The sequence below is a fragment of the Chelonus insularis genome, unplaced genomic scaffold (assembly GCF_013357705.1).
Source record: "Chelonus insularis isolate UGA/USDA-ARS -01 unplaced genomic scaffold, ASM1335770v1 contig_324_pilon, whole genome shotgun sequence".
NCBI classification, from domain to species: domain Eukaryota; kingdom Metazoa; phylum Arthropoda; class Insecta; order Hymenoptera; family Braconidae; genus Chelonus; species Chelonus insularis.
This window is the reverse complement of record NW_023276494.1, coordinates 603153-615874: the sequence shown is the minus strand read 5'-3', so window position 1 is coordinate 615874 and position 12722 is coordinate 603153. Positions and strand designations below refer to the sequence as shown.

At 30.0% G+C, this 12722-nt stretch overlaps 5 protein-coding genes across 7 annotated transcripts; 2 read left to right on the top strand and 3 right to left on the bottom strand.

The window, feature by feature from the left end:
* Positions 1-74: 74 nt before the first annotated feature.
* LOC118065961 (uncharacterized) lies at positions 75-725 on the bottom strand. Of its 2 annotated transcripts, none has more exons than XM_035081605.1 (3): positions 608-725; positions 453-543; positions 75-387 (listed from the first exon to the last, which is right to left on the bottom strand). In XM_035081605.1, exons 1-3 carry the CDS (start codon positions 646-648, stop codon positions 217-219), a joined length of 303 nt encoding a protein of 100 aa, XP_034937496.1. In that variant the 5' UTR covers positions 649-725; the 3' UTR covers positions 75-216. The 2 variants fall into 2 exon arrangements, with proteins under 2 accessions (XP_034937496.1, XP_034937495.1); XM_035081604.1 differs by having other exon boundaries at positions 453-561; positions 608-702.
* Positions 726-841: 116 nt separating this feature from the next.
* On the bottom strand, positions 842-1860 carry LOC118065962 (ATPase inhibitor mai-2, mitochondrial-like). Of its 2 annotated transcripts, none has more exons than XM_035081606.1 (3): positions 1672-1860; positions 1191-1323; positions 842-1108 (listed from the first exon to the last, which is right to left on the bottom strand). In XM_035081606.1, the coding sequence occupies exons 1-3, from the start codon at positions 1716-1718 to the stop codon at positions 977-979; spliced, it is 312 nt and encodes a 103-aa protein (XP_034937497.1). In that variant the 5' UTR covers positions 1719-1860; the 3' UTR covers positions 842-976. The 2 variants fall into 2 exon arrangements, with proteins under 2 accessions (XP_034937497.1, XP_034937498.1); XM_035081607.1 differs by lacking the exon at positions 1672-1860 and adding an exon at positions 1396-1583.
* A 91-nt stretch (positions 1861-1951) lies between these two features.
* Positions 1952-5292, top strand: l(2)37Cb (lethal (2) 37Cb). The gene is made up of 5 exons (XM_035081600.1): positions 1952-2070; positions 2270-2443; positions 2506-2674; positions 2756-4964; positions 5060-5292. Exons 2-5 carry the CDS (start codon positions 2281-2283, stop codon positions 5189-5191), a joined length of 2673 nt encoding a protein of 890 aa, XP_034937491.1. The 5' UTR covers positions 1952-2070; positions 2270-2280; the 3' UTR covers positions 5192-5292.
* A 12-nt stretch (positions 5293-5304) lies between these two features.
* Lasp (LIM and SH3 domain protein Lasp) lies at positions 5305-8954 on the bottom strand. Its single transcript, XM_035081601.1, has 6 exons — positions 8484-8954; positions 7753-7847; positions 7113-7384; positions 6821-7030; positions 6599-6747; positions 5305-6472 (listed from the first exon to the last, which is right to left on the bottom strand). The coding sequence occupies exons 1-6, from the start codon at positions 8550-8552 to the stop codon at positions 6293-6295; spliced, it is 975 nt and encodes a 324-aa protein (XP_034937492.1). The 5' UTR covers positions 8553-8954; the 3' UTR covers positions 5305-6292.
* Positions 8955-9177: 223 nt separating this feature from the next.
* Positions 9178-11317, top strand: LOC118065886 (transmembrane protein 209). Its single transcript, XM_035081445.1, has 6 exons — positions 9178-9314; positions 9401-9526; positions 9609-9910; positions 9970-10311; positions 10393-11075; positions 11156-11317. Exons 1-6 carry the CDS (start codon positions 9268-9270, stop codon positions 11282-11284), a joined length of 1629 nt encoding a protein of 542 aa, XP_034937336.1. The 5' UTR covers positions 9178-9267; the 3' UTR covers positions 11285-11317.
* The last annotated feature ends 1405 nt before the right edge of the window (positions 11318-12722 follow it).

The window sequence follows — 12722 nt, the reverse complement described above, 5'->3', positions numbered from 1 at the left end:
GACAATCTCATTTCTGAAGCGAAATCCGCCATATTGGGAACGGCCATGCCATCTTCAGAAATGTTATCGCCATCTTTAAGAATTTTATACGCCATCTTGTACTTTTATAGCGCGTTTATTTAAATTGTTTTTTTTTTCGTTTTTATTTTCTACGAGAGATCTTTTTATTTAAGAATTTCATCTCGTCAATAATATTGAATATCATTCATTAGAGAATTATTTTACGCTAGACTTGGGATTGTCTTCAAGTTCTTCAAGTAATTTTAAATTATCTCTGATATCCTTTTCATATTCAATTATTTTTTTTTGCATAGATTTTATATCAATTCGTAATTTTTCGACTTCTTCTTCGATTTTATGCTTCAGTAATTCACGTAATTCTTTATTCTGTGAAATTTTAATAATTGTGTTTTAAAATCTTAAAAATAAAAACTTTATCAATTATTTCTTACTTGCTTATAAAAATATTCACTTTCAAATGCGATATCTCTTGTAAAGAATATTTCTGGACTAGATTTTTTCTCATTACAAAATAACCTCCATCTAAAATAAACATCCAACCTATCTAATACTATTAAAAAAATTCTAAACAAATATTTATTTTTACCTATTTTTTGGTCGTATAAAAATCTTCAGTCGTTGTAACATAATTACGATATACTATCTGAAGCTATTTATTCGTCATCCGAAAAAAATATTTTGATTAATACTTTCTATAAATAAATGATGACAGCAATTGAATATAAAAAAACAGACGATAGTGTGTTTTTAATAGTATCGAACTAAAGATATTCAACTATCAAATAGTGAATTTATTATTACTACATTGTAACATTATCGATACTGTTGTAATTTCAGTATTTTATTAATACACAAAACTAAAGACGTAGTAGAAAAAAACATAATTAAAACACTCTGTGAAAATATTTCATTTCAAGATCAAGGCTTGATTCATCATAAACGATAAATAAAAAATCTACTCTTTCTCCATATCATTAATCCTCTTCTTGTGGCGATTTATAGCCTCCTGATGACGTTTAATTTGTTCTTCATGGAATGATATTTCATCGTGAAGACCATCACGTAGTTTATTTAATTGTTCTTTTTGCTGGTAATAAAGATATTATAAATAAATATAATTGTGAGGTTATAAAACAAAGTAAATTTAAAATAATGAAATAAATATTTACCAAATTATAAAAATATTGATCTTCATGAGCAGCTTCCATTTTTCCAAAAGATCCTCCAGCTTCACGAATAGCACCACCACCACCACCTCCCTTTCCTGCACCGGATCCTCGTTCACCAGTCATTTTTATTTGGCTAAAAAATTATTACAATTTTTTTATTTGTATTGCGATCAAATATCTTAAGCCACATTAATGGACATATTACATAAGTCTTTGAAACTTTCTTGAATTTTTACGAATTTTACTTAGACGCTCAAATTGACTGTCAAATAAAGCCAATATTGTTCAACAACTGCGTTAGATTCGATCTCTTATTTGTCATTGATTGGTTGTTCAATTAAAATGCAACTCAGCTGATTGTGGAGTAAAAATAAATACAAATGAGCCGGCTCTTTCGTTCTCTTTAGCTGGCACGAGGTTCAATTAGACTCAGATTCAATATAATTTACACGATAAAAGTGTAACATTTATAATATTTTACCTTAATGAAGCCATTCTTCTAATGCCAATCAATGATGCACGTTGCATTTTTATTTAAAAAATTTCAATCCTGTAAGAAAAGTTTGATACTGTTCGTGTTAGATAGTTATATTTTCTGAAAATTATATTCGTGAAGAATTTCGCAAGAATACGGAATTTCGACGTTTAACAGAACTCACGAACGATCCTGTTCATCATCAAGCGAACTATTTAGCCAATAATTTCGTTGGCAAACAATTGATTTCATTTATCAACATGAGAGTCACAGCTACTCCATGAACATATGGCAAAGTAGAAATTATCGTTTCAACCATCAAAACACACCTACTACAACTGTGATCGTTCTTGAAGTTGTAATCAAAAACTAACAATTGTTTACATATTATAGGTTATAAATATAGTAAGTAAAATTATTTTATAATAGATTAATAACTATATTTTACATAAAAGCTAACTCTAAAACCACTTTTAAATTCTAAAAGCATAGACATTGATTTTAATTCATTCAATTCCAATTTCTAACCTCTTTCAACCGCCAATAGCTAAAAAAACTTTAATAAATAAATTAAATTAATCTATTTTTATTTTTGATGTTCTAGTAATAGACAAAATGAGTAAATATAGGAGGAAAGATTCTTCAAATGAAGACAGCGATAGTGAAGAAGAACGACGAGAAAAAGATATCAAGGAAAGAGATGAATTTGCAAGCCGTTTAAAAGCTAAGGATGAATCGAAAACTAGAAAAATTGCTATGCCTGCGGGCTCAGGAGCAGGTAATTACTTTATAATTCAGTTTATTAGAATACAAATCATTCATTAATATGTTTTAATTTAGCCGAGGCAGCAAAACGTTTGAAATTAATGGAAACTGACTCTCGAGAGAAGCTGCTACCAAAGTTGAGGATAGAATCTCGGCGTCAGTATTTAGAAAAACGTAAAGAAGATAAAGTAGCAGAATTAGAAGCTGATATTATTGATGACGAATATCTCTTTGATGAAGAAGTGTAAGAATAAAAATTCAGATTTAAATCCTATTGTTTATATGATTTGATTATTAATTTTTTCTCTTATGTTTTTGTCAACAGTTTGACAGAACGAGAAAAGAGGGAAAGGTTACATAAAAAACAATTACTCCAACTTGCTGTAGAACATGAAAAGGCTCGGGAACTTGAGAGAATCCAGAGGTATCGGATGCCATTGGCAAAAACACCGGGAGAAACTAAAGAGGAGCCAGAAGCTGATACTTATGAAAATGAAGCACCACAATCTGAACAAAGCAAATGGGAATCTCAACAGATGACCTCTGCTGTATTTAAATTTGGTGCACAAGACAAAAAGCGGAAAGAGGAGCATGAATTACTTCTTGAAGATGAGGTAGAGTTTATTCAGGCTCTCCGGATGCCAGGGAGTGATAAAATTGATCTCGAAACTCCGAATCAAGTAGCAGAAAAAACTAAATTAATGACAATTGAAGAAACACAAAAAAGTTTGCCTATTTATCGTTTTAAAAAAGATCTTATTAAAGCTATCAAAGACCATCAGGTACTTATTATCGAAGGAGAAACAGGTTCAGGTAAAACCACGCAGATTCCTCAATATTTATATGAAGCTGGATTTACAAAAGATGAGAAAATTATTGGATGTACTCAACCCCGACGTGTTGCTGCAATGTCAGTGGCTGCTAGGGTTGCTCATGAGATGGGAGTCAAACTTGGCAATGAAGTAGGATATGCTATAAGATTTGAAGATTGTACTTCACATCGAACTAGGATTAAGTATATGACTGATGGTACACTTCATCGTGAATTTTTAAGTGAACCGGATCTAGCTTCTTATAGTGTCATAATTATCGATGAAGCTCACGAACGAACGCTCCATACTGACATTCTATTTGGTCTTGTCAAAGACATAGCTCGGTTTCGTCCAAATTTAAAACTTCTAATTTCATCAGCAACACTAGATGCTACGAAATTCAGTAGTTTTTTCGATGATGCACCGATTTTCCGAATACCTGGACGACGTTTTCAAGTAGACATTTATTATACAAAAGCTCCAGAAGCTGATTATATTGATGCTTGTGTTGTTTCAATTCTTCAAATTCATGCAACTCAGCCACCTGGAGATATTCTAGTGTTCCTAACAGGCCAGGATGAAATTGAAACTTGCCAAGAGATGCTTCACGAAAGAGTTAAAAGACTAGGAACAAAATTAAATGAACTTTTAATCCTGCCCGTTTATGCTAATTTACCAAGTGATATGCAAGCAGAAATATTTAAACCAACTCCACCAGGGGCTCGAAAAGTTGTTTTAGCGACAAATATTGCGGAAACTTCACTAACAATTGACAATATTATTTACGTTATTGATCCAGGCTTTGCTAAGCAAAATAATTTCAACTCTCGAACCGGTATGGAAAGTTTAATGGTTGTACCAATTAGTAAAGCATCAGCTAATCAGCGAGCCGGAAGAGCTGGACGAGTAGCACCAGGAAAATGTTTTAGACTATACACAGCTTGGGCTTATCAACATGAGCTTGAAGATAACACAGTGCCTGAAATTCAAAGAATAAATTTAGGAAATGCTGTATTAACTCTCAAAGCATTGAATATCAACGATTTGGTTCATTTCGACTTTTTAGATCCTCCACCACATGAAACTTTGGTTTTAGCTCTAGAACAATTGTATGCACTTGGAGCTCTCAATCACCGTGGGGAGTTGACAAAATTAGGTCGTAGAATGGCGGAATTCCCTTTGGATCCGATGATGGCGAAGATGTTGTTAGCTGGAGAGAAATATAAATGTTCTGAAGAAATAGCAACAATTGCTGCAATGTTGTCAGTAAATGGGGCTATATTTTATCGACCAAAAGACAAAATAATTCATGCAGATACTGCTAGAAAAAATTTCCATGTGCCTGGAGGAGATCATTTAACTCTTTTAAATGTTTATAATCAGTGGCAAATGAGTGACTTTAGTACGCATTGGTGTTATGAAAATTTTATCCAACATAAATCAATGAAAAGGGCACGCAATGTAAGAGAACAACTTGTCGGATTGATGCAAAGGGTGGAGATGGAACTGGTTTCTGGAATATCAGACACGATTGGCATAAGGAAAGCAATCACTGCTGGTTATTTTTATCATGTTGCTCGTTTATCTAAGGGTGGACATTATAAAACTGCTAAACATAATCAAACAGTTTCTATTCATCCAAATAGCTCATTATTTCAAGAACTACCAAGATGGCTGCTATACCATGAACTCGTTTTTACAACTAAAGAATTTATGCGACAGGTAAATTAAATTTTATTTTTTATTCATTTATGCATAAAGAAGATCCTATTAAAATGTTGATTTCAATGCATTATATTTTTTAAAAATATTTTTAGGTAACTGAAATAGAAAGTAAATGGCTCTTGGAAGTTGCTCCCCACTATTATAAACCAAAAGAATTAGAAGACTCTACAAACAAAAAGATGCCTAAAGTAGCTGGAAGATCAGCTCCAGACGGTACTCATTAATGAGTTTATAAATAAAATGCTGTAAAAAAAACTATTCAAGTGTATATATTAGATATAATTACAGGAGAATAGTAAAAGACTTGTTATAATCTGAATAATAATTTATTTGTACAGTTGATCTAAATACAAGCAATTTTTTACTATTAGCACATATTAATAATAAAAAATAAAGAAATACAATGGAAGAATGTTTTTCAATCTACATAATGCACATATTTATTTTATGGTATTTTTTAAAAAGTAATTCAATAATCTTAATATTCTTCGAAAAATATTATCTGTTTCAATTGTTATCTAATAATATTAAAGGAATTTACTAATAACTTTACTCATTTAAACAACATATTTGTTGTTAATATTTACTAAAAAAAACCATCTAATTGTACTTATTACATTAATAACATTGAAGTTATTAATTTGTTCTCAAATTATCCAAATCGAGCATTATCAACTTTACCTATCCATTACAGTCTACGCATTTTCAACATTCTTATTAAAAATATTAATATTTGTTAAATGCTTTTGGATAATTTAAATATAACATACTCGAATAATGACAAAAAATATAAATTTAACGATATATATCCATACTCGTGGATTAGTATTTTTCTTAATAAAAATAATTTTATTAATTTATAATAGAGAAATGGGAGATTACTTCTGTTAAAAAATTTGTAAAATCTTCAGAGTATTCTATGGAATGATATAAATGCTCTAGAGAAATCGTAAAGGCACTTTTTATCCGGTAGATAGTCAACTATTCTTAATAATAGTTTTCTGAATCTTCGTTACGTAATAACAAAGTGTACACTTTCAAGAAAATATCATAAATCCAGTCAAATAAGGCTGAGTAAAAAAAAAGTATACGAACTTTAAAAAGATTTTTGTATATAAAATCTTATCTTTCTCATCACAAGTATCATTTATCATTGTCTTAATTGACTGGATTATAAATATATATATATATATATATATATCTTTATATTGATGATATTAATAATTATGGTCCCTTGCTAATAGAATTATGAAATAGCAATGATAACTTTCATACTTATACATTTCAAATCCAACAAATAGTTAGCCAGGCAAGTTAAATATTATTTAAATATGGGCTGGTTCAACATAATTAGCCGGCAGCATTCCATGACATCCGGTTCGCTGAACGAGGCCCGTCATCCAGCCTTCGTCAATTGCCGTACAGTTGAGAATAAGGTCACCATCACAGAAACTCACCTCATCTGAATCTTGAGCCTCATAATCATACAATGCACGATAGACTCTCTAATTAAATTAAAAGAAATAACAAAACATAATTTTAAAATAAAATAACGAAATAAAAAATTTGGTGCAAGTCATAAATTAACCAAAATAAAGAATCATTTTAAATAAAAATTGAGGAAAACTCACTAGTGAATTAGAGGGAAGAGGTTGTTGAGGTGGTTGTTGTTGTGGAGGAACATGATTGTTGTTAATAGAAGGCGTTAAAGATCCATAATATTCATTGACTGGATCAATATCAGCGACAGAACCGATTTTTCTTGCAGGTGGATTGTTCACTATTTAAACAAATCAATAAATTATAATAATGAAGATATAATTTGTCAAAAAAAAACATGAAGCATTTCTCACCTGCGCCCTTATCGCTAGTATAAATAACAGTAGTAGCTGCTTGTCTAGCTGAATACGGACTGGGTCTTGTTTCTGCTCCAGGATCGTAGTCAGAAATTCTTCCAGGAGTTATTTTCTGTACTGGACTTACTGTTCGAACTGGCATAGGAGGATTTGCATTCAATATGCTACCTGCTGGTGTTACTGTTCCATCGGTATATTCTACATATTCTGAGAATAAAGATAAAATTTTTATTTCGCTCGAATTTTCATAGATTTCTTTCTAAAAAAATCCATCTTTCATTATATTCACCTATTTGTTCATCATTTTCCCCAGTCATTGTTCGTTTTTGCTCCATAATAGCTTTTTTTTGTAATTCTCCATGGTATGCGACATTTGAAATAATTTTACTGTTCTGTTTAATCCTCAGTGTCTCAGGATCATCGGCTACTTGAGTGAATTTACCCTTTGCTTTTTCAAATTCTGCATGATATTTAACATTACTTTGAATTTTTGTATTTTCTGCAATACGTTTAAGCTCCGGAGTTTCTGCCATTGTTGTAGCCTTCGCTTTCGGTATATGCCTATCATGTAAAATAATTCAATCTATCAATCTAGAATATTGCAAACTCGAGTCCTATTTTATTGAAAGTTATACAATAATCTTTTTAAGCTTATTTGTAAATAGAAGATTATATAAATTTCAATAAAATTCTTGTTTTCATTTTCTACAAATTAATAATAATAAAGACATCACATGCAACAATACTTTCACAGGAAAGAATTAAAGGCTTTAAAGTGCTTCCCCCTCGGCGTTTGTTCTTTTTTTTTTCGTTCAGTAATATTAAATTATTCCAAACTATTCAAGCATTAATTCCTCTAAGTTTTAGAATACTGAACGTTATTTATGCTTCTCTGAAAATTGAGAAGAATTATTAATTATAATACTTACGCTTCGCAATATGGTTGTTTATTAAATCCTTTATAAGTCCTCATATTAAGAGTCATTCCACAGCCTTGACACTTAAAACATTGTTTATGCCATATCTAGAAATAAAAAAATATGTCAAAAAGAATAGATAGATATTTTTAACTTAAAGACATAAATTAACTAATGTGTGTTTAATAGTTAGCTATCATTAGATATTTTTATTATTGTCATATGAATATTTTTTTTTCTTTAATGGATGAATCAATAAAAAAAATAATGAAGTAAGTATCAAAAAATAATAATGAAATGCATCGTAATTCTCTTTCATTTAATTAATTCATGACATCATTTAACGTGGCCGTGAGAGTAAGACTATTGAGAACATCAAACAAAGCATATTACACACTCACTACTCCCTTTTTAACATTCTTATAAAATAAAAAAGAAATTTTCTCACAATAATTTAAACTCCTCTACACCTAGCAATCAATATGTCGTCAAAAAATAAGTAATAAATTAATAATAATTTTTTTCTGCCACAATAATTTACACATGTCAATTTTTTAAAAAAAAAGGTTAAGTACCGTTTTAATACTAGAAAAATCTTAAACAACTTGTACTTCCAGATGGATATAATTATATTAAGAAATATTTTTGAGAATAAATTATTTTCAGGACTTGAAAAAAAATTTAATAATTTTTTTATAATAAAAAAAAATAATTATAAGAATAAATATAAATAAAAAACACACCTTATCAAGACATTTGAGTTCTTCAATGGGATAAACGGTTTTCTCACACCGAGCACACGTTTTATTCATGTTGGCTTGGTATATCAGTCACTATTCTACTATTTTCACCAAACTTCTGTCTTTTCTTATCCTGCTCCAAATTTCTATCCTCGATCTTGGACGAGGAAAATGTGTTTACCAATTCACAATGATACCAGCTTGCAATTTTTCGTTGATGCGTCACACATTTATACCTATCACCAACCAAACAAGATAGAACGAGGATATTGTGATCAAATGGTGCAGCTTCTTGATGATTAATAAATGCAAAAAAATTTACGAAACATGAAAAATATCAAAAAATATAAGCTATATCCTAAATTAATTGATAGAGAATACTATTAATTACTGATGGAAGCAGAATTGTAACACGGAAAAACTAAATAATCGTCTAAATCTTTTTTGTTAACTAACTTTAGGCTTGCCTGTAACCAAAAAATATTTTCGAATGATTCTACACCACCTAGCGATGAGTTTTGATACTACCATACGGAAGTACCGTTCAAGTCAAAATATTTAAAATAAAAATTTTATTTTGGAAAATTATAAATTATTTTCAATAAATCACTTTTTATTTAATTAAAAAAAATTATTTTCTCCTTTATAGAATAATTTTTAAGCATAAAGTGAGAAAAGTTTTTGACTAGTTAGTTTACAAAATGGCGGGACCGGTAGATTGTTGACATCAGTCGAATTCAATCACATGTGTTATTTTGTTATAAAATTGTCAGCAAACATCTAAAAAATGACTGACTTCCACTCTCCTATGCGATGTATTTCCCCAAATGCAAAGTAAAATAAATAATTTTCATAAATATTTATTCAGTTAAATGCATATTTTAGAAGTTGTCGATTTAATTTGATATTTTTTTCTACAGAGTTCTTACCCCAAAACCCGAAGTTCAGCAAACATTAGACATTAGACAGACTCAAACTCGAGTAAGAAACAACATTACATGGTTTTTGGTCAACGGATCATTACTCAGTGTTCTTATTTTTGATATGTAAGCATTGAGTTGGTCTAGATTAATTTTTGGTTAATAAAAGAGTGTCAAATAATAATTTTCAACATTTGTTTGTTTGCAGTGTATATGGAGATGCTGTTTATAAGCCGTTTTTTTGGATAGAATGGTGTCTAGCATTAATTTTTGCATTAAATGCTCTCTATCATGTTGGCAGTTATTTTGTAGCAAGTGTAAATCTACGACCGATTGTTCTTAGTCCACGGCAGAAAAAATTATTGGGAATTTCTGATGATGAATGCTTGTTTAAAACAACTACATCATCACCTACTAAACCGACAGATGCAATAACTCCAATCATGAGTATGACGACGCCATTAAATCTCAGTAGACGATCTCTTGGAGCTTCTGGACTCAATGAGACAAGTAAATTAATTTTCCCTTCAATAAATAATAAGTATTATAAACTATTCTTTCATTTTTAGAAACTTACTCAACCAGTCCTTTGTATTCTGGACCTGGAAAATACTCAGTATCATCAACGTCACCGAAAAATTTTAATATAACTCCCAATAATTCTCTTAACAAATCTTTAAATATTTCAATGAATGGAAGTTTAACTGGAGAAGGACTGATTCAAGATGAAGTGGAGTTGCAAAATTATTTAAAAGATGTAACGGAGCGTGAAAAAAAAACTACACATTCAACAAATATCGATCAACCTTCCAATTTATTGAGTTCTTTTTGGTCTCATCCAGCAACACGAAATCCTAGTGAAGTATCACCTTTACTCAGACGATGTGCTTATCAATTAGCTCCTACTGTTGGTGAGAATACATTTTAATTTTATCAGATAGTTTTAAAGGCTAATCATTTAAGATGACAGATATAAATAAAACCTATTCTAGATAAAGCAAAATCATCCAGTCCAGGAAATGAAGAAGGAATGTCACCTCGAGGATATTTTGGAGCTCTAGATGTATGGAGAAAATATCGTGTGGATCCAGTTAAAGTGAATCAGTGGACAGCAAATTTACGAATGTGGATTAGTAAAACAGTTCTTGAACGAGTGATAACGGAAATAGATAATATTAATGCAGCATTAACTCGTCATGGATTGAGTGATTCTCAATTAGGAAATGTGGGATTAGATAGATTACGTAAATTAGCTCAATCTCCCTTTTTAGTCTCGTGCATTCCGACTCTACCAACATTAGTGCCATTTTTAGAATTATCTAATAATCAAGACTACTTAGTTAAGAGAATTAAAGTATTAGCTAAAGGCGGATCAATGAGCGAATTCAAATGGTGCAGTGGAGGTTCATACAATAGCAAGCCGTGGGATAACAGTTTACCAACGGATACAGCCATTATTATGCACTTAGTGTCCTCGTATATGGACACTCAATTAGAAGCACCATTAGACCAGCCTGATGCAAGACCGTTTACTTCAAGATACATCACTAAAAGTGGATGTGAACTACCAAGAAATAAGGGTCCTATCATTGTTTGTCAATCAACTAACCCTCCACATTATTGTCTAGCTCTCACTGGAGATTCTTTACCTGCAGATTATGAGGATATACCAAGGGTAAATATTCTTCTTAAATTTTGTGGTTGATTTTTATCATCATGATAATCAACTTCTAAGACTACTTTTTTTGGTTTCAGGGTCGTAATAATATGTTCCATACTCTTCTACTCTTTCTTTATATAATAAAGACACGAGATCATGGAATGTTGGGAAGAGTAAACTTGGGAATGTCAGGAATTAATGTACTTTGGGTTATTGATGGATAATTTGTGATTATAAATTTAATATTTATTCATTTATATTTATTGTTCAATAATTTTTTGAATTATTTAAAATGATATACGAGTTCATACACTACTCGAATATACACGTACAAAACTCATGAAATTACCTGTTAAATTTTTTTAAACTAATTTTGAATTATTAAATGAAATATACATTTTCAACTAATTTGAATTTTTTTTAAATATGTAGTAGGAACTTTAATTTTTCAAGCTTTTTTTTATTTTTACGCTGTTGGTATAATAGAACTAATAAGATCCTCCCCCCATACTGTAGCGAAAAATATAGCATTCTCTGACTGAAGAGCCGATTCAGCGCCATCTTTAACAATAAATGACATTCTAATTGAGACCACGCGCGCGAATATACGAGACCCGACGCTTTCTTTATTTTAACAATTTTTAAAATGAATTACAAAATTATTAATGTCAAGAAACAAAATTTCTGTTCTTGTAAAAGTCTACAATTATATTTTCATATGAATTAATCATGGTATGGTTTATTTTTCTTATTATTCTTTTGTTTTATATCAACCTCTAATGTATGCTTAAGATAGAGCCGAGTTTATTGTGTTTGTTTAAACAAACTTTATATTTCTTGAGTATTTAGAACAAACATTTTCTATTGAATTCAAATATATAAAATGACAAAGACAAATAATTCTATGGTGCCTACATCAACATCCTCATCATCAAGTACAATAGATGTACCAACTAATGAGAACCTTTTATTCGTCTTATTTTCTCTTATTGGTTTATCACTTATCAAAGTCAATTTTACTGTCATTTTAATTACTGTAATTTTGATGTACATGTTGTACGTCAATAGTCGCCCGTATGCAAAGCTATTGATGAACTATATTGATGTTCGCACATTTATTTTGAGCAGTGATCCAGAGTCTGATTATGTCGATTCTGAAGACGAAAACAATGTTGAAAAAGTTAGTGAGAACAATGCAGAAAAAAAGACCGTTGTAAAACAAAAATAATGTAAAAGCTTAAAATATTAAAGAAATACTTGCAATTTAATTCTAAATAACTTAAAAAAATTATACTTATATTAGTTAGAAAATACTCATAAATGATCATCTATTGATAAAATCTATTGATAAATTGAAATTTTAGCTGTATTTTTAAAATGCCAATAAGTACTGAATTGTTGAAAAAAGAACTACTAAAATGCAAATATATAAAACAATATAAAAAAGATGAACCACAAAAATATACAAAAGTGAAAAAGATAGTCGACACATTTGACCAAAAATCAATATCAAACTATGAAGATATTGCACCTGTTGTTCAAAAAATAACGAAGATTTTAAGAATAAATTCAGCTGGACAGTTTATCATACAGAAATATGTCGAAAATGTCATTAAAGATATGAAAAAACCAAAAAAAGTAAAGAAAATTATGAAAACATGA